General features: G+C 47.3%; 5 protein-coding genes and 1 long non-coding RNA gene across 13 annotated transcripts; 4 read left to right on the top strand and 2 right to left on the bottom strand.

Annotated features, from left to right (window-relative positions):
* Nucleotides 1-186: 186 nt before the first annotated feature.
* Nucleotides 187-18235, bottom strand: LOC117895819. The gene is made up of 3 exons (XR_004648960.1): nt 18225-18235; nt 9891-10327; nt 187-201 (listed from the first exon to the last, which is right to left on the bottom strand). It is a non-coding gene; the product is annotated as an uncharacterized LOC117895819 (long non-coding RNA).
* On the top strand, nt 3262-5679 carry LOC117895818 (ADP-ribosylation factor GTPase-activating protein 1). 3 transcript variants are annotated; one of them, XM_034803751.1, is made up of 6 exons: nt 3266-3505; nt 3537-3622; nt 3746-4299; nt 4357-4561; nt 4659-4718; nt 4803-5679. In XM_034803751.1, the coding sequence occupies exons 2-6, from the start codon at nt 3563-3565 to the stop codon at nt 5331-5333; spliced, it is 1410 nt and encodes a 469-aa protein (XP_034659642.1). In that variant the 5' UTR covers nt 3266-3505; nt 3537-3562; the 3' UTR covers nt 5334-5679. The 3 variants fall into 3 exon arrangements, with proteins under 3 accessions (XP_034659643.1, XP_034659642.1, XP_034659641.1); XM_034803750.1 differs by having other exon boundaries at nt 3266-3622; XM_034803752.1 differs by lacking the exon at nt 4659-4718 and having other exon boundaries at nt 3262-3622.
* On the top strand, nt 6827-17676 carry LOC117895817 (calcium-binding mitochondrial carrier protein SCaMC-1-B). Of its 6 annotated transcripts, none has more exons than XM_034803743.1 (9): nt 6827-6973; nt 7650-8321; nt 8759-8885; nt 8937-9024; nt 9084-9195; nt 15016-15084; nt 15228-15386; nt 15450-16023; nt 16083-17676. In XM_034803743.1, exons 2-9 carry the CDS (start codon nt 7830-7832, stop codon nt 16316-16318), a joined length of 1857 nt encoding a protein of 618 aa, XP_034659634.1. In that variant the 5' UTR covers nt 6827-6973; nt 7650-7829; the 3' UTR covers nt 16319-17676. The 6 variants fall into 6 exon arrangements, with proteins under 6 accessions (XP_034659634.1, XP_034659638.1, XP_034659637.1 ...); XM_034803746.1 differs by having other exon boundaries at nt 6847-6973; nt 7655-8321; XM_034803744.1 differs by lacking the exon at nt 6827-6973 and adding an exon at nt 7027-7157.
* LOC117895816 (SET and MYND domain-containing protein 4) lies at nt 18190-20647 on the top strand. Its single transcript, XM_034803742.1, has 5 exons — nt 18190-18938; nt 19000-19342; nt 19401-19937; nt 20006-20227; nt 20284-20647. The coding sequence occupies exons 1-5, from the start codon at nt 18365-18367 to the stop codon at nt 20591-20593; spliced, it is 1986 nt and encodes a 661-aa protein (XP_034659633.1). The 5' UTR covers nt 18190-18364; the 3' UTR covers nt 20594-20647.
* Nucleotides 20648-20851: 204 nt separating this feature from the next.
* Nucleotides 20852-26468, top strand: LOC117894100 (RNA polymerase II-associated protein 1). The gene is made up of 12 exons (XM_034800975.1): nt 20852-21019; nt 21088-21630; nt 21689-22121; nt 22179-22661; nt 22721-23036; nt 23089-23174; nt 24025-24262; nt 24319-24476; nt 24527-25067; nt 25124-25271; nt 25329-25741; nt 25794-26468. Exons 1-12 carry the CDS (start codon nt 20893-20895, stop codon nt 25965-25967), a joined length of 3660 nt encoding a protein of 1219 aa, XP_034656866.1. The 5' UTR covers nt 20852-20892; the 3' UTR covers nt 25968-26468.
* LOC117894101 (general odorant-binding protein 69a) lies at nt 23060-23911 on the bottom strand. Its single transcript, XM_034800976.1, has 5 exons — nt 23797-23911; nt 23661-23739; nt 23517-23608; nt 23359-23461; nt 23060-23301 (listed from the first exon to the last, which is right to left on the bottom strand). The coding sequence occupies exons 1-5, from the start codon at nt 23869-23871 to the stop codon at nt 23201-23203; spliced, it is 450 nt and encodes a 149-aa protein (XP_034656867.1). The 5' UTR covers nt 23872-23911; the 3' UTR covers nt 23060-23200.
* Nucleotides 26469-27986: the final 1518 nt, after the last annotated feature.

Below are 27986 nucleotides of genomic sequence, written 5' to 3'. Positions count from 1 at the left end.
AGAGAACAGAGCAGAGTCCACGCTTGCCAGCCCTGTCGTCTGCTTTGTTGTCATTATGTTGTGTTATTTGGCACGATTTGTTAAGCCAAGAGAAGAGAAGAGTCTCAACCTCTTGCCTCGGACTGTGCGCGGTTGCATGATGCTGCGGATCGATTGGGCTTGAATCGATCAGCAGCGGCAAATGGCACTGGCAAAAAGCGTCTTCAGTAGCGATCACTACATGGCATAGGACCAAGTCGAGCTACAGCTCCCCTTGCTCTCTCTGCCATGTGATAGATGCCGCCTTGGACTGCTGCTGCCGGCTGGAAGAGCGGGAGCCAGGCTGGCGTCGGATCGCGCATATAATTGTCGCATGCAGAGATCGCGGCCAACGACATTGGCAGCGGTGACAACGACACCCGAAGGAGCAGCAGCAGCAGCAGCAGCAGTGGGACATGAAAGGTAAACGCATTGCTGCGACGATCGGGAATAAGTAATTCACTTAACGCTTTAATATCGCTGATAAATGCAGGACAATCTGCTGCGCCCCTGCAGTCTCCCGGCCACAGTCGCCCCTCTTGAATACATTTCCACTTAATTGGTGCAATTTCCAGCGATTTTTATTTTATTCGCATGCGTTTCTCATTCTGCGAGTCTGCGCAGACTTTGTGGCTGCGGCGTGCGAACAGTCGAACAGGCAGTCCCTGGCCATGGCAGCCGCTCATTTGCATAAATTCGATATTCATTTGCACGAAATATGTTGCGGCGAGCATTGTTTTTGCACGTGTTGACATGTTTAGGAACAGCAGTGGAACGGGGAACTCCATCGACCGGATGCACTGCCCCAAAAACCGATGATGATGCAGTGTGCATCCTCCAGGGGCAGGCAGCAACCCATCGACTTCTATGCGAGTTTAATGCAAGCAAAGGCCTATAATTTGATCGTATCCACACAATAACTCAGCGGCTAACCCGCTCTCTCTCTCTCTCTCTCTCTCTCTCTTTTGCTCTCTCTTTCTGTGGCAAAATGCCCAGTGGCGCTGCTTGGGCCTGTCTGGGGCGTTGCCTGGCAATGACAGAGCCGATAATGGATGCGCAGCAATGCCATTTCTGGCAGTTGGGAGTGCACTTCAGCTCCTGATAAGACCACCAGCAGGCCAGTCTCTGTTCTCCTCTCTCGGTAGTTGTTGAAAGCGTTGAGCGAGTGCGCAGTGGTGCCCGCCCGGGCTCACTTAGCGCGGTCCGCAGCATAACTCAGAAGGAGCAACATTTCGGGGTGTGTGGCTCTGCTGCATTGATCGGATTACCCGGCAGGCTTTTCAATTCAACACATCCTCCAATTATAAACCACACACACACGCATCTCTCTGTCTGCGTGTGTCTGTGGTGCCGCCCCCAAAGTCAGCGCTGGGCATGGGGCGTGCGACGCAAATTATAGCAAAGCGAGCGACTGACTTGAATAAATGCGCGATTTTTGGAAATTGAAAAAGAAATGAACGATCGTTCAACTGCCAGTTGCAAAAATATTGTGCATAATTATATGCTAATGCCCAGAATTTGAATTATGTTTGGACCCGCCACAGTGGGGAAATCTTTCTGGCGGCGCCTTGGCCTCGTCTTGTAATTGGTGGATCGGCGGTAGGTAGAGCCCACCCGCGGTCTGTTTGGATTGAAGTCGCTCATGTAAGTAATTTCCCTGTCCCGACAGACAGACGGAAGGCAGGAGATTGATTACTGTTACGAGTGTGATAAATCGCTGTTTTTATTAACTTTTTCGGCATGACGCGGCAGAAATGGCAATGCAATCGATCGCCTTGGTCGGCACATGAATAGCCCTTCAATATGGGAATCAGATCAGCGTGATATTTCGTTAAATTTGTTCGAATTCGTCATCGGGTAGGAAGATCAAAAGGAGAGAGCATGTAATTCTGCTTCTGCGGCAGCCACTAAGCGTCCTAAATATATTTCTAAAGTAGAAGGAGTTTAACGAAGCGTAGGAACTGAGGTAGGAAGTTGCCTGTTACTTGATAATATGAATTAAAATGTTGTAGTTTGTTTTTGTACACAGGCAGCCGGCCAATTCAAATTCTGCGGCACATTTTCGCAACTATCGACAGCCAAATGAAAAATCGATACTTAATATTGCTGATATCGAATGCTTCCGATTTTATGATTGGACCTTTTTAGTTAGAACCTTATTTTGCAAACAATCCAATAAAAAGAAGCCCTCAAATCTTATCAATATTGTGGATAATTAGTTCATCAAAAGAACAAAATTATAATATCAGGGCTTAAGGTCGGATCTTGCTAGTAAGATTAAGCAGAATATCAAAATCGAGGAATAGGATTTCCGATCAACAGTTAGCCCATTGTCGACCAATTCCCCCCAAATACACGCACGAAGAAGAAATCTTCCATCACGTAGGATGAAAATCGCCGTGCAATTTACCTGGCGCCACTGGCATTTTTTGTGACGTATTTACCTGTTGTCGACACCTTAGTTTTTGGTACAAATTTCGCACCATGAACGCTCTTTTGCTCTTTTTGCTCTTTGTTAAGGGAGTTTGAAAGCTCTTTTCCTCTGCGAAGGGAGTTTGAACAACTAATGAGAACAACCAAATATAAAATAAAATATATTAGTTATGACTATAGACAATATGTAGCCTAGATCGGTATGGTGGTAAGAGTCTGTCAGAGTCCCAGTTCAGATTTCTAGGACTCCATACACAAGAACAATACTCCAATATCGGTCGGATAAATCTGATTTTAACCCCAATTATGTTGTAAAGATAGATAGAAGAACTGCACCGTTTCCGTTCCCTCTTCCCTTAAGAAAATTAATATCATTTCTTATTTCTTTGGTTGCGCGCGCTATTTTTCAAACATTTTTATGATATCAGTTAACATACACGTGTCTCTACATGTTACATACACTTACATACTGTATACAAAGCTTCCTTGCTTCCAGAAGGATTGATTTGAATATTTGAATTTGTTAATTATAAGGTCATAAGGTATACAAACCAATAACAATTAGTATTTAAAATACGTCAAATTGATTCTTCAAACGGGTTAAACTATTGTTTCAGTGTTAAAAGTCTTTGCAAGCTGGTAATATCAAAAAGAACATCAAAATCGAGGAATCTCATTTTAGACTACGGTATATTTACGGTATATTTTGAAGATGCAATGGTATATTTTGATATATTTACGAAGCCCTGACGGTATATCTTATCGATAACTCCGCACTGCTCATCGTCGTGCGACCATCCAATTTCGCTGTAGCGTTTAAATACCAAAAAAAAATAATAATTTTTGTTTGCTAATATATCAATAAATAATTTTAGAGAAACAAATTCGCTGGCTTACTAAATGTGTTTAACTAAGTGGCAGCGCAGACTTGTTGGCATTGAAGCGTCCACAGTGGCTGCGAAGTCGTAAGCGTGTGTTTGGTTTCCAATATTGGCAGTACACACCGCCAGCGTCAGCAAAAAAGTTATCAGCTGCGAAGAAGAGAAGACAAAAGCCAAAAGCATTGAGTGCCACAAAGAGTAGTTAGTAGCTAGCTGGCTGTTTTGCTGCCATGGCCAGTCCCAGGACGCGACGAGTGCTCCAAGAGCTGAAGCCACAAGATGATAATTCGGTAAGTCTGAAATTCACTTCCGCCTCACACACAATCTACACATACACATACATACACGCACCCACACACTCGCAAGTATATGTATTAATTTTAATAAGTCATATTTGCCCATTAAACACACAGAAATGCTTCGAGTGCGGAACACACAATCCCCAGTGGGTTTCGGTTACCTACGGCATTTGGATATGTCTGGAGTGCTCCGGCAAGCATCGCAGCCTGGGCGTTCATCTGTCGTTCGTGCGCTCCGTGACGATGGACAAGTGGAAGGACATTGAGCTGGAGAAGATGAAGGCGGGCGGCAACCGCAATGCACGCGAATTCCTGGAGGATCAGGCCGACTGGAGCGAACGGGCGCCCATAACGCAGCGATACAACTCCAAGGCTGCCGCTCTGTACCGCGACAAGATTGCGACACTGGCCCAGGGCAAGAGCTGGAACCAAAGCGAAGCGGAAACGCGGCTGGGCAGCAGCAACAGCCAGAGTGGCAATAGTGGCAGCAGAAGCTCTCAATCGCATGCCAGTGCAACAGGTTACGGCGGCTCCTCCGAAGGCTATCAGAACGGCGGCGGCAGCTACAGTGATGCCCCAGGCTATCAGCAGTACCAGACACAGGAATTTCGGGATCAGAAGGAGGAGTTTTTCAGCAAACGTCAAGTGGAGAACGCTTCGCGACCAGCGTATGTGGCACAGCCTTAACCAAACCCGCTGATATTTTATTGTGTTGCTTTTTGCAGGAACTTGCCACCGAGTCAGGGCGGAAAGTATGCCGGATTTGGTTTCACACGTGAGCCACCGCCAAAAACGCAATCTCAGGAGCTCATCGACTCGACACTGTCCACGCTGGCCTCGGGCTGGAGTTTGTTCTCCACGAATGCCTCAAAGTTGGCCAGCACCGCCAAGGAGAAGGCCGTTACCACTGTCAATTTGGCATCAACGAAGGTGCGTCACAGGATAACCACAGCCACATCGTTTTTCCTTTCTTATTTGTATTCCTTATTGTTTGTTTGATTTGTTTTCTTCCCTTTTTTGGTTGTAGATGAAAGAAGGCACTTTGCTAGAAACCGTTCAGAGCGGTGTTACAGACGTGGCCTTCAAGGTCGGTAGTTAGTTTAGTCCCCTACTGTCAGATTTACTTCCCCACAAGTGCTAAAAGTTTCGCCCTTTTATTTTGCCCCCACAGGTCACAGACATCGGCAAGCGCGGCTGGAATAACTTGTCGGGCAGCAACGTTTCGTCCCCGCAGAGCGGCTACAACGATCCCAACTTCGAGGACAATCCCTATCAGCAGCGTTCCAATTCGGTGGGTGGCAACCTGGCCGGGGGACTGGGCCAGCAGAGCGGCGTCAGCGACAGCGACTGGGGTGGCTGGCAGGAGAATGCCAACAACAAGACGCATCTGACCAGCTCCAGTTCGTATCACACGCAGCTAAGCAGCAACAGCGGCAACGCCACGGCTGGCCTCACGCACGACGACGACTGGTCTGGCTTTGAGGCTTCGTCGTCCAACTACCAGAGCGCGGAGACCTCCTACCAGAATGCCCCATCGGGCGGGCAGACGGCACGCCGCAACATGAAGCTGCAGGACACCTCGCAGAAGCTGAGCGAAGGCTTCGACAATTTGGATGTGAAAAATGTGAAATCGAAACCGGCCGCTCCAGCGGGCGAAAAGGTGAACGCCGAAGATGATGCCTGGAACTTGCTAATGAACTAGAAGAGATGTCCCTTCCCCCCCAAAACCGATCCATTTACCCGAACCGCAGTGTATTTTTCCGTTCGTTGAGTTTCCATTTTTGTTTGTTTTGTTATCCCGATGTGAGAAAGAAGCTGTTGTGCGCGCATTTAATGTAATTAACAGAAATTCCCCTTCAGAAAAACACTTGCATGCTCCAATTTTGAAAAACAGAAACAGAAAGTGCAACTATTCTCGTTCATTTCCACAGTTTAGACCAATTTTATATAGACCTACAACATAACGAATTATTTAGCTGAAATATAAGTGTATCGTGAAACAAACAACATTCTGAAGTGCAGAGAAATACATATTATGTTATCAACTGTAATTCAGACTTTTGTTGGGATTTATTAAGGCCACAGATGAAACATGACCCTGGCCTCCATTCAAAAAGTATGTTTTTGTTCAATGTGACTGTAACCTGAGCGCGCTGTTAACCTAACAGCGAATGCCATCGATAGCTGATATGTTGCTACATCGATAGTTCCACTATGCGCTTAACAGCACTCGGACTTTTGACAAACTGTTATGGTGATGCTATTGTTTCAACCCTATTTTATAGACAATCGCATCCGCAGTCCATATCAATAATATAGGGTATCCAAACACCCATACGTATGTTTCTCGCAACATGGGAATTTTCGCCCGCAACAATGACTCATTATTCCATCCCCACTCACGTTGTCAACATAATTTGGATGGACCAGCAACATGCTGCGAAAAGTGTGCTGCGAATACTAAGCAGCATTATTCTCCAACTTCTCCAACATTTTTCAAGGAATAAGCAACATTTAGTACCCTTGGAGGAAAGGATGTCCTCGATTTGAAAAAATGGTGGAAATATTTGGTTCTAATGTAAATCTGCTTTAAAAAATTTTGCATAATATCAAAACATTAGGGAATTATTATGTTAAAGAGCATCTTTGAAATCGAAATGTTTATATTAAATAATGGAAACAGGGTGCACAAGGGTTCATACTACTGGGTGGCCAGCAACAAATTTATTTATTTCGTTTTTTTTCTAACCCTTTCAGCTAAATGGTTATTTTTGTAATCAATCCAATAAAATAAGTCATGAGGAGTAGGCCAATCTTGTGGCGAATGTATTGTACAATCGTAGAAAATTGTAGTTCCACACCTGAGAGTCTAAGTTGGATGGCAATATTAAACAGAATATTAAAATCGAGTAAATATGTCATTGACCGAGACCGATTAACCTTCTGTTGACCAATGGGTGTTAAAGTGAAAACTAAGAAATTAATGAAACTTAAAGATTTTAAACGCAGTTTAGCTGAATGAAACGGTGCCCATTCGAATTTATTCGTAAACAGGAGGGATGGGTGGCTACAAAAAACGTTTACAAGCAGTTTTATCTCGCCAATTTGGACAAAGTGCTTACCTATTTAAAAGGCGGGCGTTCAGTGTGTTAAGTTTGAACAGTCACTTGGAATGAGCCATTCACTGTAGCGATTAAATACCAAACAAAAATTAAAATTAAAATTTCTTGACCAAGCACTCGCTTACTTTTCGTTTTATTCAAATTTAAAAGGCAACGATCGCCACACACACATCCTATATATATCCTATATCCCCGGGCACAAGAGCAGTGAACCAACTCGGTACGTAGACAGCCTGTCGTCGTGGAATTCGCATTGCGGTCCGCTTTCTTCTGCATATCCATATCCAGTTGAGTGTGTGTGCGTGTGCGACGACTGCAGAATAAAATTTTGCCAATTTGGCAACAATTTGCGAGCAATTCGGTGAAACTTGAGTCATTACCCAGCCGGAGAAACTGACCAAAAGGTGTGCATAAGGTGCGAGAAAATGCAGTAAGGCCAGAACAGCCTTGGGAGTGCGCTACTCCCATGGGAAATGGAGTAGTAGAAAGTTCCAGTATTGCGTGGGCTCTTTCTCCCTCTCCATTACCCCCGCTTTCTCTTCGCTCACTTATGGGACAGACATGTGCGTGTGTGTGCGTGAGGCTGGTGCCAATTTTTCAAGGTTTACGGGAAACGCGTTGGTTTGGCCTTCAAACCAATATATCGACTCCAAGAAAATCAATGCACTGATTGCAATGGCTCTCAATGCTGACCAGTCCCATGCTTTAATTATAACATAAAAAGAGCACAGACACACACACACACTGCCATCTGCTGCCTGCCTGCCAATTGGATGACTTCATCTGCGGGGAAACGATTTTTCACACAAGCGAAACTGAATTGTGGGCTTTTCGCACATGTGCACACTGGTATTAGCCTAATTGCTGATTATATATGTATCTACGTTTATTTGCAGAACAGACCAACAGCTTGACATTGTATATGCCAAAATGCAACAGCCATAGGAGTAGGAGGAGCCCGCTAACCGTTTTGCCAAACGCATTTCCAACACCAAGTGTAGCCCCAGGCCCTAGTCACTGTCGAGACTCCACACGCAGCAAGTAAAACTCTAAACAAGTACACACGAGTCTGGAGAATGGTCAGAAAGCAAGTTGGAATTGAAAACAACGCATCCCTAGAAGTAAGTAAGCAGCAGTTGGAGCATCAGCAGCAGCAGCAGCAGAAGCAGGAACAGCCGGAGCCAGGCCAGCGCATCGATATTGACTTGACGCCGGATCCGCCTACCAATTTTGCACAACAGGCCCATGCCATCTACGCACCACTGAAGCCATCGACACTTGCCACCAGCTATGAGCACAGTGCGAGCCACAACTTCAATAGCCTGCAACATGCGCAGCTTGCCAATATGCCCTACAACCCTCAGTCGGCACTGCCGCCGCCGGACACTGTCTCCAGCACGGGCAATGGCATACCCATATCCATTATGCCCACTGAAATACCAGCGGAGGACGAGGAGCGACTCGAGCGCATCTTCAACCAGTTGGACCGGGATGGTGACGGCAAGGTCGACATACACGATTTGTCGGCGGCGCTGCACGAGTTTGGCCTGTCGAGCGTCTATGCGGAGGTGAGTGGGGACAGGTAGGGGTGGGGACAGGGGTGGCATGCGGCAGTCTTTGCCAAGTGTCGTTGGGATTAACATAAATTGGCCACATGGGCCAGTGTTCGGCCCCGGCCGGGGTGCCTCGCAAATCTTTCGAATTGTAATGCTTTTGTTGCGCTTTTCTATGGCAAAACAGTGAAAGATCAATAATATGTGTCCTTGACAGAGCTGCGGTGACAAAAGCTGATGCGAATCTAATTTATACAAAACTGTTATTGAGGGAATGTACTCGTCTGTATGCTAATAGTCCCCAATAAAACAAGAAGATTGTGGCTGAGACAGCTGAGATTTGTATGGTTTCGACCCAGCCGAAGCCTTTATGATGGGAAACATTTTGTTTTATTGGTTTCTAACTAAACTGGGGGTGTAATTAATGCATTTCGTTCTCCATACTCCTGCAGAAATTCATGCAGCAGTCGGACAAGAACCAAAGTGGCAACGTGGGCTTCGCTGAGTTTCTGCACTATGTGCGGGAGCACGAGAAGAACTTGTGCCTGCAGTTCTCACACCTAGACAAAAACCGTGATGGTGAGCGCTCATTCCTTTACTTTAAACATAAATCATGACATTTGCTTGCAGGCAAAGTGGATTTGGAGGAGCTAATATCCGCTTTCAAGGACCTGGGCCTGGAAGTTGATGTGGACGAGGCTAGAAAACTGCTAACCAGGTGCGAAGTTCAACATGTTTAATGGCTCTCTTTATTGATGGGTTTCTTCTCTGTTGCAGAATGGACAAGGATGGCAGCTTGAACATAAGCTTTAATGAGTGGCGCGACTTTATGCTATTGGCACCCTCCACGGACATACACGATCTGATCAAATTTTGGCGGCACTCTACTGTAAGTGTGGCGAACAGCAGCGCGCTCTCTAGTTATGTAGCAAAAATAGTGCAAGCCTTAACGTGTAGCGCTTAACTTTAGTCTTCCTTCCTGTACCGTCCAGTGGGTGGTTTTTGCCCCAGAGGTCGGATCGTCTCTGCCTCTGGGAAAAAACTCTCACTATCATATCTCGGCGCTTGTGTTCTGTCGCGTTCGTTCTTTCCCCACAGACATTTTGTAGTTGTTTAACGTTTTCGTATTTTGTAAACTAATTGTCCAATTTTATACTCTTATACCCACGTTTCGTTACCATGCGTCCGTTACCATATCCAAAAACAAACCAAAAAAACACTCCACCATTAACGCTCGTTACATAAACGACATAAAACTGCCTCTGTAGTACCTACACACACACAACTCCTGACTAACTGAGGAAGATCTGAAGGTACATATCGTCAACAAAAACTATGATTCTAAGATTACCATTACTTTTGTTGTAGTCCTCACGTAGTTTTGGGGTCACAGTCACACAACCCACCGACACACTCCCATCAGTCAGCTCCACCCAGAAGTAGGCTTACCCATTCGCTCATCATAGCCCATAGATCGTTCATCTGCATGTCCAAGTACTGACTGACTGTTGTATGCATTCCACATCCAGAGAGATCGAGATCGAGATCGAGAGTTTGTAATCCTCCCGCATGACATAAGCGCACGCTCTGTGCCCTGACGCAAGAGTTTTGTATATATTTCATCATCTGATTTAAGCGGTACACAAACTACCTAATCAAGCACATAATTTTAATGTTTTTATTTTGTGTTTTAGTGGAGGCCTGTCAGGGGTAGTGCCTGCCGCTTATCGGGATGATTACTGTCGGCTGTGTGTGGCAAGGTGACGAAGCTAACGCCCGCTTTTGTTGTCTGCATAATCATTCTGTTTACATGCGGCGTCAGCGCCCAACAATTGATATCAATTCCACACAAATTTGACAGTCCCCTCCGCTCGCTGCTGCTCTTTTTCAGTCTTCCCAGAAAGTAGCAGCGGAACAGCTTGTCAATCCCCCTCGAAACAGCTTTCAAATCTCAGCTTATCGCTCTTCGACGCTTTTTTTTCGCGATTGGCAGACCAGACCTGAATCTTAAGGTCAACCAGCTTCACGTCCACTCCAGGGGCAGTTTTTGTTGCCAAGTGAGCAGCCGGTTCTTGGCCCCTGACGACTGCTGAGTGCAGATTGCTGGCTGCCTATTTTTAGCCAGGCCCAAAAGTAAGAGTTAAACGTAGCCTGCCACAGAGCCTGGGACTCTAATGAGGCTAGACTTGTCATTAAGTTGCCTTTCCATGCGATGATTGATTGTCCGGCCAAATGGCTGATTCGCATCAAGATTGAACGCATTCCCGCGCTGATAAGACCATTTTACTTGTTCGCTCTGTCGTCAGTTGCACAAATATTTACGCGAATTCTGGAATTTTTGTTGCTGTTTGCTTTAATCAAAGTCCGCAAACGCTGTAGTCCAGTCCAGTCTGGAAATTGTTGACCGGCTTGGACACTACAAAGAAAAGGTCCCAGAACTAGTGATAACCTGTCCGCACGTTCCGGGAGTCACCAAACAGAACTGGAAACGATACGTTGGTGAATTGTTTTACATTCTTAGAATAAGGTTTTCTCCGTAACGTGGCTGAGAGTTTCTACAAACAATGTAAAGTACAAGTACCGGTTGAAGCCTTCACTTGACTCATTGTTATATGATATTTCTATGGTAAAGTTAATAATGATTACGGCAACTATGACTTGGCCAGTGCATTCGTCAACTCATTGTACGAGGCATGACAGACGCCCAGAACCCCTGCAATGAGCTGTCGAATGTCGTGTCTAAATTGTGGTTCATCGTTTCCTTTGAGACAACATCAATTTGGCACACAAATTGGTGCCGTTAAATATTCAATTGAGGGGCACACAGCACGACACTGGGTGGCCTTCGCTGGGGTATCATAAATTCATTGAAGCTTGTTAAGGAAGGTACTAGGCACAGGCGCTGGGCACTTGAAAAATGGGTGTGTCTAGCGGTTTCCTCGAACCCTCGTTGTGGCTTATCTCCCATAATAGAATCGTGTGTTGGTTTGATAAGGCTAAACCGCTGTTGTTTTGCGGATTTGTCGTCGCATTTTTTATTTGTTTTCAGTTGACGACGATCCAAAATATTCCTTCTACTGGTCATTGAATTTGTCCTTATCAAACCCAAGTTCTTGGTGACGTTTGTGCCTGAAATAGCAGCTGTAAAGTTTCCACGTTGAAGTCCCAAGATCACCCACCTATGGCGCAGCAGCCGCTGGAGCGTTATCCCCAGCCAGCCAGCAGCCAGTCAGTCACACGCCTGTCATGTGGGCTGCTATCAGACCCTTGGTATTCACCGAAATCGGCCCAAACCGGTTCCACACGCGAAAAGTCATGAAACCTGTAATCAAAAGCTGCCAAATAACTGTCAATATCGTCTTGCCCATTGACTGGGAGTTAAAGTTTATTACGGCTAGACGTCGCTCTCTCTTTCAATACCTGTTAATAGTAGAAACCGGGGGTATGTTGAGTAGAGATGTGGATGGAACCAACAGGACTTCCTCTGCTGATTTTCCTTAGTCTGGAAATTAGATTCGAATGTTCCCGAAGATGTTAATGAAATTTTCAAAAGGAAACTCTAATTAGTTTGCTGGAAAAACACCCAGTTTTTGTTTGGGTGTTGTTCTGGTGGCTGTCACCATCCTCTAATCAAATGTTTTCCCCAATCATTGTTTTCCAATAACATTTCTAATTGTCGAGAAGCCTCCGCAATGCTGCTGGAGGGCAGGCTCAAAGAGGGGTGGTTGGGTGGCTCACAGCGCGACACGCGCAACCCACTAATAAAGAGCTGGGGCGGCCAGCAGCACAGTGGGGCAGAGAGATAGCGAGAGAGGGCAAAAAGCACAGAGCCCCCAGAGCGCACGACAAAATCGCGAAGCTTCGTCGTCGATCGTCGCCCCATGCTCTCAGTTGTATTTCGTTTGGCTCGCGTGAAGGTTGTGTTCGCGCATTATAACACTCTCAGGCCCCACACTTTGAAACGCCACCGCGCTGGAGTGCAGCAGTTATATAATTGAGCCTGAAACGAACGACTGCTTTGTTCTCTTTCGCGACAATCTTAATTCGCGAATATAAAGAATCGAGCAAAGTCTAGCCTACACAGCTGTGCGGCTACAGTGGCGAGGAAAATTATAAGAGAGCTGTGCTGCATGTATTTTGTAACAGCTTCGAGTGAAAGTTTGCGTTTGCACTTGCCACAGTGAAAGCCCACATTCCGGGCACACGCATTAAAGCGGAAGTAAAGCGGAACTGTTATCTGTTCAATACTGGGCTTCAAGGAACCCCCGAAAACAGTGTAGTGTAGTGACAAAAAAAATTCATAACACAAAATCACACAACAAAATGCTGCGGAATAGCACATATCACTACAATTTGCCAGTCGATTATCACAACATTCAGCAGATGGCAGTCGCTGGGGACATGATGGAGGATTTCGTTGTCATATTCCGTGACATGATGGGACGGGTAGGTGTTCCGTTCCAGTTAGAACACTCTTTAGTGATCCACTCCACTTCATCCACCGCCATCTCAATCGCTGTGTGGCTGGCCGCATTGTGCAACGGAAGCTGACTCATTGCGCGTTTATCTTATCGTTTTTGGTTTTTCCCCGCCAAGTTCAAATGAGCCATAAGTCCCACTTTCCTGGAAGTGGCAACACTTGGCTTTGCATTCCATTAAAGCTCATTCGTAACGGTGCTATGCAGCACCCTGTGCTGTGCACCTTACACAATTCGTTGTGCGTCGCGGTTTTAGGTTTTTCAGTTACATTGCACCATGAGCCATGAGGGGCACATGGCAACAGACCGCCAAAATACCACGGCGGTTTTGATATGAAACCAGTTTGTGTCGCTCCCCGTGTCTTGATCGCTTCGATCGCCGACATACTTTACTCACGCATACACACACACACGCACGCATTTGCCTAAGCTTTGCGCTGCGCGTGGCTCTCCCGCTCTCTTTTGTTTCAGTGAGCGCGAGTGTGTGTGTGTGCTTGTTGCGCGTCTGCCTGCTTGTTGCCAAGCGCTTAAAAACGTCATGGCTTTTGCTCTCCCTCATAAATTTGTGAACGTATTTCTGTATATTTCTGTGTGTGTAATGAGTTTATGTGGAGGCGCTGACTCAGCGCCCCTCCTTAACCCGCTGCCCTGCCCTGCTGTGTTTGTGGTCAGGCCCGGCCCCCGCGTCAAATTGTGACGTCAAATGCGTCAACAGTTTGCCCTCTCTCTCTGTCTTTTATAAACTTGTTGATTGAACTGAACGTGCTCTTACATTATTGTTTACCCTCGCACTGCTGACGTTTGCATCTCCGTCTGTCGTGACTGCCTTTGGTGGAGGGGGAAAAACACTTCGGAGATGGAAATAACGTCGGGCAAATTCCATAAACGGAACAGAGTCTGACGCTCGGTCAACGCCATTCCATTCCAATGGGGTTGGCATTCCAAGTCCAAGGTGGGCTGCTCCCTTGGCACCATTTGCCTTCAGGTCTTGCATTGGCCATGAAATCGATCGCTTCAGACTGGCCTTGCTGTTGGGAGTTGGTCAAGAGAGCCCATTGTTTGATCCAATGCGATCCATTGACTCGTTTAATAACCCGATTTGGCTGCCTTAGCTGACAGTCCTTCCACAGCCAATTCGACTTCTACTTCCACGTCTGTGAGCCAAAATCGTGGCAGATATTTTAAAAATAGAACATTTCGTATAAAGAAAAGAAGCTTTTTTTCTGCAGTCATGTGCCTCGCTCTATATATAAAATAATTATCTATAAAAATTCGGAAATAATTAATTCCAACAGGAATGACAATGCACAACAATTTTCAGCCATTTCAATCATTAGCTCACATTTTAAATCTACCCGAGAACCCCACACCTTTATCCCCAAAATAAAACATGAGAGCAAAGTTCAGATATAAATTGTAGCCCTGAAATATGCCGTTGGAATTTGCATGTTTTTTGTCTCTTTTTTATGCAAGCATGATGATGGGTGTTTGACTTTTGTACCCTGTAGTCGTTCGCTTAGTTAAACATCATAATTGACTTCAATGCCATCGATCACGGTTAAAGGGAAATGACTTTTTTTGTTGTTAATTTTCACCTTGAAAGTGCCTCACCCCCTGGGGAATCGTCTTCCCAAAAACCCATATTCTAGCCCCAGCAATCATCAATCGGATTTTTTCCATTGGTTTCCGTTTGTTGTTTGTCCGCTGCCCGCCCGAGAGCTTTCGGAATCACAAGACCTGATAATTGGGGTTTCGGTTTCGCGGTTTCGCAGTTATCATGCTCAGACAGCTTTTATTTTGTTATTTTCTTGGAGCAGCTTATCAACTAATAATAATTCGTTTTTAATCGCCAGAGAAAGCCAAAAGCTAGCGACTGTTCCATCTTTCATTCCCTATTCTCTTCAACTTTTACACAAATTACACAACAAATTGGCAGGGCGGCAGCACAGAAATTCGCGAAAATTAAATATAAAGTGGCGGCACGACCGACCGGGTTGGGAATACACAAAAATATACACTACATACACACTATGTAAAGATGTATGCACCACCGATGCACAAACCAATGCGAATGATATAACCTTTGTTTGGCGCTAGTATTGCATTTTGCTTCTCGCTTCCGTAATGCTCGGCGTCCCGCGCCTTGCTGCTACTGCTGGGTGGCTTGCCCTAGTCTTGCTAGTACTGATTGAGAAGCGATTGATCCAATTTAAACTGGAGCTAACTTTCAGGCAGACTGGAGTGGGCAGGAATGGCTGCGTTCGCTAGCGGCCATGTATCAAGAAGACGAAGCTGTACGGGTACGGGTACGGGGTTAGAGTCCCAGCACAACCACTCTTAAAGTAGACTCTCATTCCATTCATTTGTAGCTATTTGTTAAATGTAATCTCTCCCGCTTTACGACTTGCAAGTGACCTAAGATTTGGATTTTTGATAATTGCAGTACCTCGACATTGGCGAGGATATGAATGTACCTGATGACTTCACACAAAAGGAAATGCAAACGGGCCTCTGGTGGCGACACCTTGTGGCCGGTGGCATTGCCGGTGGAGTGTCGCGAACGTGCACAGCACCATTGGACAGAATCAAGGTCTACCTTCAGGTGAGTCTCCCCCACACAGATTTCCCTTCCTAACAAGCTAACTAAATGCTTTTTCCTTAACAGGTCCAAACGACAAGAATGGGAATCTCAGAGTGTGCACAAATCATGTTGAATGAGGGCGGATCGCGTAGCATGTGGCGCGGCAATGGCATCAACGTCCTCAAGATTGCACCCGAAACGGCGCTCAAATTTGCTGCCTACGAGCAAATGAAGCGACTGATTCGTGGCGAGGATGCCAGCAGACAGATGAGCATTGTGGAGCGCTTCTATGCGGGGGCTGCAGCGGGCGGCATTTCTCAGACCATCATCTATCCCATGGAAGTATTAAAGACGCGGCTGGCGCTACGCAAGACCGGACAGTACGCGGGCATTGCCGATGCTGCGACCAAAATCTACAAGCACGAGGGTGCGCGCAGCTTCTATCGCGGCTATGTGCCCAATATTCTCGGTATTCTGCCCTATGCGGGCATAGATCTGGCCGTGTACGAGACACTGAAGCGGAGATACATTGCCAGCCACGATAACAACGAGCAGCCCAGCTTCCTGGTACTCCTGGCCTGTGGCAGCACATCGAGCGCGCTGGGACAGCTCTGCTCGTACCCGTTGGCACTCGTGCGGACACGGCTACAGGCACAAGGTAAGCATTGACCGCTTTTTGCTATCTCACAATGGTTATAATTCTGTTTGTCTTTGCAGCCGCCGAAACAATTACCAACCAGAAGCGCAAGACGCTGATTCCCCTGAAGAGCAGCGATGCGCACAGTGGACAGGAGACAATGACCGGCCTGTTCCGCAAGATTGTGAAGCAGGAGGGTCTGACGGGACTGTACCGCGGCATAACGCCAAACTTCCTCAAAGTGCTGCCAGCCGTCTCCATCAGTTATGTCGTCTACGAATACTCGAGTCGGGCGCTGGGCATCAAGATGTCGTGAGGTGTTTTCCCACTTTCGATGAGGTTAACTCTCGGCGCTTGCTGGCTGTGGTTGTGCGTTGTCTGCGGTGCGGATAGAGCTGCTGCCACGGAAATTGTGCTCCACTTTTGTATAGTAGTTGTGGTAGGGTTTAAGTGCAAGGCAAAGGCGGCCGCCACTCGCTCTCTGCTCCATCTGCCTCAGGATGGACTAACTGCTGCTTTTCCTTAAGTGTAAACCGGCCGCTTCCATGGTGTAATCCTTTACATTTATAGTTGAATTAGTTTTTGGTTATTTTCTTCTTAAAATATTACAAAATAAGTGATACTATGGCTAATTTATTTATAAATATGTAAAGTTGATAATGTATATGAGGAAGAGATGCCGCGTGACAGACGTGAGCCCCCAGATCCCAGGCAGTTGCATCCCCCAATTTCGAAGGCTATGCCGTTGTAACTATTAAGCTCTAATTTATTTAAATTCTATGTACGGTATAGGCTATGTCGGAACAATCCCTCAGTTAAACTGCGCGCAGAAAGAGTAAAGAGAAAAAAAACCCATACCAAAAACGAAAGCAGAAAACGGACTAAAACTAGGCTCTGAATAATATGTGAGGCGTGAGGCATGAGTTCGTTTGGCTGAAATGTGAAAATCAAATGGAAAATGGATATTTTTTGGCAGCGTTTAAGGCTTGTACAACAAAAAGACATTAAAAACTATACGATGTACTCGGTTTTTTGGCTTACACAAAATAATAAGGAAAAACACTTAACGTTTACAATGTGATGATAATAGTTGTTAATATACATTATATATACAATACATACAAACATACATATACCTACTACCTACGATTACCGACTATATGCGCTTCGGGGAGCTGTCGCGGCTGACATTTTTTTGTAGCATTTTATTTGTTAAGTTTAGCCAAACACTTTTCACTTAGATCGAAACAAATGAAAGCCAACGAGATTAAATATGACTAAAAGCTAACAAATAATAGTGAAAACAAACAACAATTTAATTTATTTAAACATCATGTGAACACCCAACCCCAAACCCCGACCACAATCTTAAGTTTTGGATTAATTTTAGGGAATAAAGTCATTCATAATGATTCTGAATTTAAAAAGTATCTTTAGATATGTATGATTTGTACCTTACGCCTAATTAGCCAATTGAATTTTTGTATCAACTGTTAGTGAAAAAAATATTTTTTATTTCCCAAAACCAACGCATTTTATAAGCAAGAAAGTCTGTTCAAAGTTCATTTCTCAAACATTTTATTATGGAAATTTATCATGAAATATCACGCAAACAAACAAACACACACACAAACATTTATCAATCCAAATAAATACAAATAATTAAACTGAAAATGGTACACACCACACGTGATTTTCTTTATAATTTAACACAAGTTTCGGTTCTACAGGTTTTACTTTACGGATTGTTCTAGTCAGACGCGTAGCCGATATTTGATATCTTCCTTTGACACAAACACAACAACTATAATGTCCAAAATTACTACTAAATCTGTACTCTACTCTACTCTATATGAAAAAGGTCTTTCCAATTAGGTATGTGTAGGAGGGGTCTATGCTAGTCCAGCAAAGAATTTCAATATTTCATTGAATTAATTAATTAATAAATATAAAATATATATATATAACTATAACTACTCTGATATACATACATATATATTGTTATATTTTTGTACGTTTAGCTAATTTTTAAATAAATTATTTAATGTGATTTATAAGCCCAATTTCAAGTTACAAAAATAAAAACGAAATTACAATTATATGCTGCCTGTGTTTGTATCTACGAACTGGAACAAGTTCGAGCATTTAAACGGCTGCAACTAGTATCTACACTGGTTCACCATTGAATCCCTTGCGAGTATTTATAACGCGGCGAACTGAACGATCGGTTTGGGGTGCTATTTTTGGAGCGCCGAAACCAACCGTTCGCCAGCTGTTTCCAACACTCAGGCTGCAGCAAAATCGAGCAGGAAACGCGGAACATTAAACTTGCATTTCCATTTTACATAATTTACGTATAAATATGGAGTACGATCCGACATACGAGAAGATATGCTCCACGCGCACTGTCCAGTCGGAGAAGAAGGGTTTCTTCAATGATTTCTGTGGCGATGTGCGGGAGACATGTGGCGACAAGTGGCTGAAAAACTACTTTGGCAAACTCAAGTCGAACGCAGCGCGTGTGCTCTCCATATTCAGTGATCGCGAGGTGTGCGATCCAGTGCTCGGCGTACTCGAGCATGTCCAGCCGGTCTACAAGCAGAAGGATGCCGTCTTCTCCTTCCAGCGGCGTGCCCAAGCGGACAAGTTTTATCTGTTGAGCTGCAGCACGAGTGAGGCTGGTGAGCGCAGGGAGCTGCTACAGCAGGCGCTGCTCGCCTCCAATCTGGCCGTGATGCGTGCACCCGAACGCAATGTGAATCCCACCATTGACGATGGTCTAACCCTCGCGCTGGCCTACCGTTCGCGTGCCTCCATACTGATTGGCCTGGGCGAGGGCGAGCCAGCACTCAGTGATCTCAAGTTGGCCAGCAATTTCGGACTGGAGCTGAAGTCCAACGTGGACTACTACTGCAAGATGGCCAAGGCCTATGCGGGTGAGTGGAACAGCAAGCGGCAATTCCTTTTGGGTAAATTATAAACTTCCTTCTCTGGCAGCAATGGGAGAGGGCGCACGAGCTGAAATCTCATTGAAGATTGCCGAAAAGCTGGCCGGAGCGGATACCTCGCATATAGCAAAAATGCGCACAGAAATCGCCGGGACTAAGCCTGTCCCGAAGGAGCCATCCACGGAGCAGGTGCCGCAGCTGGCGCACGGGGAGAACCCCGAACTGAGTGGCGCCGCCAATGTCGTGAAGCTGGTGGAGACCAAGGAGAAGGGCCGCTTCGTTGTGGCCAGCGAGGGCCTGAAGACGGGCGATGTGGTGTTGTGCGAGAATCCCGTGGCAGCCTGTCTGATTCCCGCCTTCTTTGGCACCCACTGCCATCACTGCTTCAAGCGGTAAGTGACTCGTTCTGATCGTTGGTGCTGCTGTTTATGCTCTCCCTTTGCCCCGCAGGTTGCACACTCCTGTGGCGTGTCTGCATTGCTCGGGCATTGCCTTCTGCTCGGCTCAGTGCATGGGTGAGGCCTGCTCGAGCTACCATCGCTTCGAGTGCGAGTTCATGGACCTGCTGATTGGCTCCGGCATGTCCATTCTCTGCTTCATTGCGCTGCGCATCTTCACACAAGCGGCCAGCGTAGATGAAGGCCTGGCCACGGCGAATCTCCTATTCGAGAACCTCTGCTCGCACGAGGATGTGCGCCAGGCGGAGGACTACCTGCAGCGTTCACTGATGGCCGGCTTCATCATGCGCATACTGCAGAAGGCGCAGTACTTTGGCCAGCGCAAAACCGAGGGCGTCAATCCCACAGCCGTGGAGTTGCAGGTGGCCACCGCGCTGCTCGGGCTGCTCCAGGTGCTGCAGTACAACGCGCACGAGATCTACCAGACGCAGGTGACGGACGAGCATCCCTTCGAGGGCAGCAAGACGGTGCACGTGGGCGCAGGGCTCTACGGCACGGGCTCGTACTTCAATCACGAATGCTGGCCAAGGTGGGTGAAGGTTTCTTTCCGGAATGCAGTGACTTAACCTCTGCCTTTTCCATCCATTTTCCCTGCAGCGTTGCCAGCTATTTTGTGGGCAAGAAACTTGTGCTGGCAGCCACCAAGCCGCATCGTCCGCACGAAGTGGTCGCCGTCAACTATGGCCCCATCTTCACGAACACCAATCTCAAGGAGCGCCAGAGATCGCTGCGTGGCAGATACTCCTTCAGCTGCAGCTGCATGGCCTGCCAGGAGAATTGGCCGCTGCTCCAGAAACTGGACAAACAAGTGCGCTTCTGGTAGGTACAAATATTTGTGTAATCCAACGCAATACTACATTATACATGCCTCCCAGGTGCACTTCGGCCAACTGTGTGAATCTGCTCAAGTTCCCAAAGGACTTGGCCAAGGATGTGCGCTGTCCGCGCTGCCGCAAGAATATTTCCCTCAAGGAGAGCGTCGCCAGGCTCATCAAAATCGAGGAACTCTACCGGGAGGCGGCACAGGCGATGCAGGCGCAAAAAACCAACGAAGCCATTGAGCTCTTCAAGGAGGGCATCGATCTGTTCTTCCAAGTAGCGGCACTGCCCCACAAGGACACGCTGCTGGCGCAGCACTCGCTGACCAAGTGCGTCGCGAATACGGGCACCACCTTTAAGAAGTAGCATTTGGGTGGCAAATAATCATTGACTTGCATATGTATTTATGTTTATTAATTATTAAAACGTTTTTCTACTTAATACGCTGCTGATTGAAGAAGAATTTTGGTAAATTTAATGCAAATTGTGTTCGATAAATTGTTTGAATTGTAGTATTTTTACCGCTATATCACTGCAACTCTGCAGCTGTGTTGGTATTTTCGCTGCTTCAATGCAACCTTGCGCCAGCTGTTGCTGCTGTATTGGTCACATTAATTGTGTAGCCCTCGTGCTGGGTTTGTTTTGAATTTTGTGTGCAACTAAAAATGTTTAAAAAACTTAAACCAGGCGAGAGCGAAGAGGATGTGCTCCGCATGGCCGCCGACTTCAATGCGGAGCGACAGAAGAATCCAAACTTTCAGCCAGCAGCGGCGTTTGTGCGCATGGAAAAGAGTAAGTGAATATGCCTCTGTCATTGTTTGTGCCGGCTGCCATGTGAATTTTCGCAATATTTCCTGCAGCTCCGAAGAAGTCCGTGTTTGCACAGAAGCGGGAGCAGGCCAAGCTGGGTCGCGTATCCTCCGCCAGCGAGCCAGTACCCCTGCAGCCCGTATTAAGCGTCAAAAAGGTTATCGAAAATGCAACTTGCAGCGGGCAAGCGTCAACGAACAAGGTTCTGCTGGATGAAATCCACGAGAATATGCTGGGAGATGTGCGTGGCAGCAAAGTGAATCCCAGTCTAATGAACGCCGTGCTCGGCGATATTGTGGAGCGCGCCGAAGGTGTGCAGCGTGCCCCAATCCAACATTCACATGCCTCACAACCAGCCACCAATAGGCCGCGCAGCATTTTCGCCAAACAACTGTTGGCAGCAGGTGCAAAAACAGTGCAGGAGCCGCAGAACTCGCAGCAGAAACTACCTTCCAAGGAGCCAACCGGGCGCAGTGCCATTGTGCGAGATGCGAAGCTGGCCAAGGAGTTGCATGAGGAAAACTTGGCGCTGCTCAATCAAATGAGTCAAGAGGATATATTGGCAGAGCGCCAAAGATTGCAGGCTACGCTGAGTGAGTCGATAAATGGCCATTGGTTTTGATTTGGTTATCAATTTATATATAATTACAGATCCTGCACTGCTGGCATTGCTGTCCAAAAATCGTGCAGGCAGAGGACCTGTAGCTAAGAGTGAGCCAACGGCAGAGCCCATGGAACCCATCGAACCCACACCACAGCCTCAGGAGTCCATCTCCTCTTTGGTTGACTCCAATCCAGCCCACGCGCTGCTGCAACAAAGTGGCGAGAACAAGTGGCTAAATTTCAATCTTGTGGAGGAGCACAAGCTCGCGTGGATGCGCGACATACCAGCCAAGATGAGCGAGCTCAAGCCGGGCCAACAGTTCGATGCGCGCTTTGACTGGAAGGGTGTGCTGCTGCCGCACTCGCTCAAGCAGCCAGAGCAAGAGCAGGCCACTCCCGTGGACGAGCGAGAGTTGTATTTGCATGGAGAGGAAGCTGAACGGCCGGGCTACACGCTGCAGGAGTTGTTTCGATTGGCGCGGTGGGTGCAGCGAGCCTTTTCCCTAGAACTTTAATAATTGTCCCTCTGTTTCCGCAGCTCCACTGTGCTGCAGCAGAGAATCTCGGCATTTGGTGCCATTGCGGGTATCTTTAGCATCTACAATCAGGGCTTCTATGACCAGGTGCTCAGCCTGCCGATCTCCAAAATATTCTTCCTGCTGCGCTTTGGCCTGGATGAGAATGTGCCCGCGCAGCTCGAGGTGGTTGGCCGCGCTCTGGCCTGCCTGTTCTACAACGAAACGGACGAAGTGCTGCTCGACCACATCCACGACAATGCCTACTGCCACTGGCAGCCAACGCTGCAGGTCGTGAGCAGCTACAGCGACTCGGAATCCGACTCCGATCCCACATCCATTGCCTTTCTGCAGCGCTACATGAAGCTGCTCTCGAGCAGTCCCGCCGTGCGTGCCGATGTCGCCGAGGATGAGACGGAGAGCCGCATGTCCATGGATGACTTTCAGCTGGCGGAGACAGATCTAATGGATTGCTTGCTGCGCACGAACATACTGCAGCGCATCACGTGAGAAAGAATATTAGTTCTGATTTAATTTACACAATTATTGAGCAACTTTGTGGCAGGTTTATCCTCAACTCAGTGCGGCCGGACAACAGCAGCGTGGACTCCTGTTTGAAGCTGCTCATACGCATCGCTCGCACCAGCATCAAGGTGGCGCGGCAGCTGGCAAACGAAAGCCATCTCTTGAAGGTTTTATTCAGCAACTTTCTGCCCGCTGGGTCGTCGTCGAGCGGCGCTTTCTACGGCCAGCCGCAGCCGCTCTGCCTGAAGCTCATTCGCGTGCTGATCTGCCAGCATCTGGACATAGCCAAGAGCCTGGCCGAGGGCGCGCTGTTGCAGAGACTGAAGCAGTTTCTGTTTCAGCGCGACAGTGTTGGGGTTTGTGCCAAACATTTTTATTGATTGATTGGATCTAAATAATGTCTTGCAGGGCAAAATGGTACGCGTTCAGGTGGAGTCACTGCGCATCCTGCGCTGTCTGCTGCTGCTGGGCATTGTGGATCGTGATCTGTACAGGTGCGTGTGTGTCTGAGCGACACCAACTATTGCATGGAGTTAATTATTTGCTGCGTGATGAACTCCTTGTTCACATTGAGGTAGCATTTGACGGTTTGATAAGCAGTGTCGCAGCCATCAGTGCCCTCTGCAAAGCGAAAGGAATGTACAGAGTGCGCCACAGAAAGGAGATCCCAATACATACTCTGTGTGCCGCAGGCGCCAACTAATTCGTTGATCTTCGGGTGCACCTCTTCAGGCAGCACTTCGATTAGGGCCTCCAATTGCATGACATTTTTGCTGTCGATCTGTGGGAAGGAATTCTGTTAACTAAAAGTCTCCCAAAACACATCGCACACGCACCAATCCGAACATGTCAAACATGCAGTGGAGAAAGCACTTAAAGGCGGCATCATCGGGCAGCACCTGATCCTGCTTTGCCTGCAACATGCGCTCTGCAAGTGGCGTTGATTATTAACAAATTTAACATACAAACGGATGCCTCACCTTCGGATGCGCCTGTCTGGTTGATGCAGCGTGTCTTTAGCTTTGCTATTTGCTTCTTCATCACCGGCGACAGCTCGAACTGTGTGGGCAAGGACTTGAGGACATGGAAACCCACAGATAGGACTCAAAAACTCACCGCTTGGCTGGGTGCCAGCGCTTCGTAGCCAATGAGCATGGCCAGGAGAAGACAAACGTTCCAGGAGGCTGCCATTGTGTCGATAAATTTGCGCCACTTGACTGAGGTTGCTCCTCGTACAACGCTCACTTTTATAGCCCCCCCACCTGTGGCTGCTGCTGGAATGTGTGGGGCGTAATAGCTGCCATTATTGAGTGGCACTTCATCTATGTTTAACTTTCGTTACAGACAATTTCTGCCCGCCCTGCGCCAAATGCTGGACTGGCACTGCAATCACAGTGTTTTCGATGCAGTGGGCGGCACAGTGCTGATCCGACAGCACGCAGCCGCGCTGCTCGTTGCCATTGTGGCCGCCGGCGAGAGTGGAGTGTGTGACGTGGATGGGCAGAAGCTGCTGGCAGAGCCACTGCACAATTGCTGCTGCAGCTGGCTGCACGCTGCCACGCGCCTTGAGGCCATTAAGGATGTGAGTGTGGGCACCAAATCGAAGCATTACTTTCCTTAAGCTTGTTTTATCTTTAGTTTAGCCAACTAACTCTACTGAGTGCCGCTTTGTATGCCGTCTCTTGGTTCTCCCGTAATGGTTACATGGGCACGGCAGCCTTTCAGCCCTTTCTGCGCAGCATTCTGCCGCAGTTTGTGCGCTCCCCGTGCTTCGTGGCATGTGTGCGGGATCTAAGGTGAGTTGATTACAGGCACATTTCATCGCTTTTAATTACTGCCTTTGCAGCAAGGGCTCTGTTCTGCTGCGACGCCCCATCGATCGGCGCAATGTTCATCCCGCGCTGCCCAATGTGGGCGCCGTATTGATGCATAACTATGGGCCGCAGCTGATTGTGAGCGACACGTATCCGGTGCATCTGCTGAGCAGCATCTGGGCGCTGCGCGATCTGTCGCTGGAGGCCAACGGGCAGCGGCCATTGTTTGAGGCGCTTACGCAACCCTCAGTGCTGGAGCCAGTGGCCGAGTATTTGCTGCAGCTAAGCTCCGGGCTGAATCGCATTCTGGCCACCAATTTCTTTGCACGCAGCGAGCTGAGGTTTGTCCATCAGCTGCTGGCCACGGACGGACTGGAGACGTACCTCGAGCGCACGCAGCTGCTGCAGCTGGTCCACAACTATCTCTGCTGCCTATCCACAGCGCATGCCACACAGATCAAGAGCACATTCGAGCGCTTTATCTTCAATGGGCAGTACGTGAAATTGGATGCCGCAAGCCTCAAGCTGCTGCAGCAGACATGCATGGAAATGATTTACCCGCACGTGATAGCTGTAAGCTCAACGCTGAAGCATTTCTTCTCGCACACTCACAAACCCTTTTTTTGTAGGACAACTGTGAGCCCTCGCTGTCGCTGTGCTACACGCAAGCACCCATCCTGCCCGCTGACTGGCCCTTCTTTCAGCTGCGTCTTATCCTCAGCAACTACTTGCAGAATGTGCAACAGCAGCAGCAGCAGCCAGCGGCAGGCTACTCAGGTGCAAAGTTAATCCTTCTCCCGTTTGAGCCCGAATAAATCCTTTTGGCTCTTACAGAACATCAGGTGGTGCGCATGACTCTGATGTTTGTGCGTCAATTGGAGCAGGAAGGCTTGCAGATTGTTGCGCCGCTGGAGAAGCTTATGTATCTGATGATTGCCTTTATGGGTCCCGACTCGCAGTTCCTGGACCCGGACCTGCATCAGCTGCTGCACGACTACCTCGGGGACTTCTACACGCAGCATGCGGCGACTCAGTTTGACTTTGATGCGGAGCTGGTGGATAAGGCCAGATTTGAGCCACTCTACTATCTTTTTGTGGAGCACTTTGCGGCGGCCAGCTATGGCGATGAGCTGTTCAGTTCGTTGGTGCTGCTGCCTCTGGCCCAGAAGTACGACAACAAGTGGCGGCGGCGTCTGTGGTCCGAGCATGTGCAGGTTATGCGATTTCTCAACTGTTCTGAGGATATGGTGGGTGATTGCCAGAACCCAGTTTCAGCGTTTAAAACTCTTTCCTTTGCAGCTAATTGGTGGCCTGTCTGCGTATTTGGAGCCCGTGGAAGAGGAGCCCTCGCTGGTGCAGCTGTATGGCGATGCACTGGAGCGTAATCTGGTGCGGCCGGGCAGCATTGCTTATCGCATAGCCCAGCACCACTTCAACCACTCGAAGGTGTTGCGGAAGAAGAAATTGTTTTGATTATCTCGAAATTAATTAGGCATGTACTGGGCCACCCTCCCGAGTGGACTCTGCGCCGATAAAGTCGTGTCATGCGGCAGCTCCAAAATGTGACAATATTCTATTTAAAAGCCATCTGATTTCGGGGGAATTATCTGTGAATTATCTGACCGAAATAGAACCTACCTCAGGGTGAAACTCTTGAGTCCGATATGCACGTGATTGGCAGCAATCGAAAGGCATGGAAATAAATGTATGCGTAAGCCACAATAGTCATAGTTTCGAGGTGCTACAGGAATCAGTAGTAGTTCGTTGTGTAACCGAATTTCTAGTTTAATTGCATGTCCGTAATCTGCTTGTGGCAGGCAGGCCTCACTGGTGCAGAGCATTTTGCTATCGGCCTCAATTAATTAACATCACTTGACTTATTGACACATGGGGCCAAGAGTTTGCCGTTGCCTCTGCCCTGACACTGCCCCGACTCTGCCCCGACTGCTGATAAAATATATGTAATTAAAACGAGCACAATTGAGTGGCCGCTGCTAATTAAATTATTTGATCTGTGTGTGCATGCGTGTGTGTGTTTCCTTTATGTTTCCTCTTAGAAGTGTACCAGAGCCACCCACACTCCGGCCACTGCAAAGGCTTTGACACATGGCGTATGCGCAACACGAAGACCTCTCCTTCACTTCTTTTTCTCGTGTCCACGCAGACATTGGACCTACTGCCTGACTGGTTGGGGCCAGTCAGAAGCCACACAATGTGCGAGGTGTCAGCAGACTCATGTTTAGATGTTAATTGCTTTTAAATGAACGTTAATCATTTGATAAGTCCTAACGCTGTGCCCGCCGTGATGGTAAATATTTGCAGAGGGCCAACCATAAATTAACCAATGCTAAGCGCTTGAAGTAACGACAATAAAATTAAATATCGATCGGCAACCCAAACTATTATTAGGCACTGTGCCGTGTGTGCACAATCTATTTACCTGAGGCTTGATTGCCCCATTGAAAATTAAACTTGAAATTGAAGCTGGTCTGGGGTGCATACAATTTCAACTTGAGAGTGAAATTACTGTTTGTTATCTTTGGGTTTTCGGTCGGAATACACTGGGAAGATGGAGTTGTATGTTTCGGCATACTATGAGCATAAATTCACTCTAAAATTAGATAGTTGAAAGCAGTTTAGACACTTAAAGTAATCCTGCACTTGGTCCAACATTTATTCAAATTTTATGCAAGTTAAACATTAGCCAGGGGCAAGGGCACACAGCATTCGTTGCTACAAATTCTTCTGCCTCTACTTTTGTTTAATTTCGATTTTCGAGTCATGTCGCTAGACATTTTTTTGTGCAGCGTTCGCTGGAAATTGTTTTCGTGGGAATGCTTTATGGACAGCTTTAAAAGTAAAAGAAAGAAATTCCCCAAGAGGGCACATTTTTATTGTCTATTATTTGTTGTGTCAATATTAAATATTTATCGAACTTTTACATACCAGAAAATCAATATTGGGCGGTGGTGGAGTGTGCTCCACATTATTGTTTGATAAGGAATCGAGGTCTAGCTCCGCTAGTTGTAGGCCACTCCGCAGTCTGTATATCCGGAGTCAGCTCTTATCGGCGATAAAATAACATTCGAAAATGCCAGACAGCAAGTTCCAATTTAACGAAGGTTCGCTCTCTCCCCCCCCTGCCCAATATGAATTATTATTCTGTTCTATTGGCGATCAAATATTTGCATGGCCTGCACCTGACGGCGGCAGAGTATACAAATGTGCAGCAGGAACGGTCAACCGGTTTGGCTTTTGGTTGGGGTGCGCTTCCAGCTCCTTGAACGAGCACCCGGCAACAGCAGGGGCGACATATTTACACACGATTCGAAGGCAGCACACAGCCGGCTATTATTTGCATTTGTTTGTGTTAAGAAACCGCCCATTTGTCATGTTTGAAAAATTACTTTTTAAAGTTTGAAATTTCTTTTGCTAAATATCGATTAGCGATTTTACTTATTGGCTACTTTTTCTGCCAATTCTTGAATGATT

Source organism: Drosophila subobscura, chromosome J, assembly GCF_008121235.1.
Source record: "Drosophila subobscura isolate 14011-0131.10 chromosome J, UCBerk_Dsub_1.0, whole genome shotgun sequence".
Taxonomy (NCBI): domain Eukaryota; kingdom Metazoa; phylum Arthropoda; class Insecta; order Diptera; family Drosophilidae; genus Drosophila; species Drosophila subobscura.
This window is presented reverse-complemented; position numbering and strand designations above follow the sequence as displayed.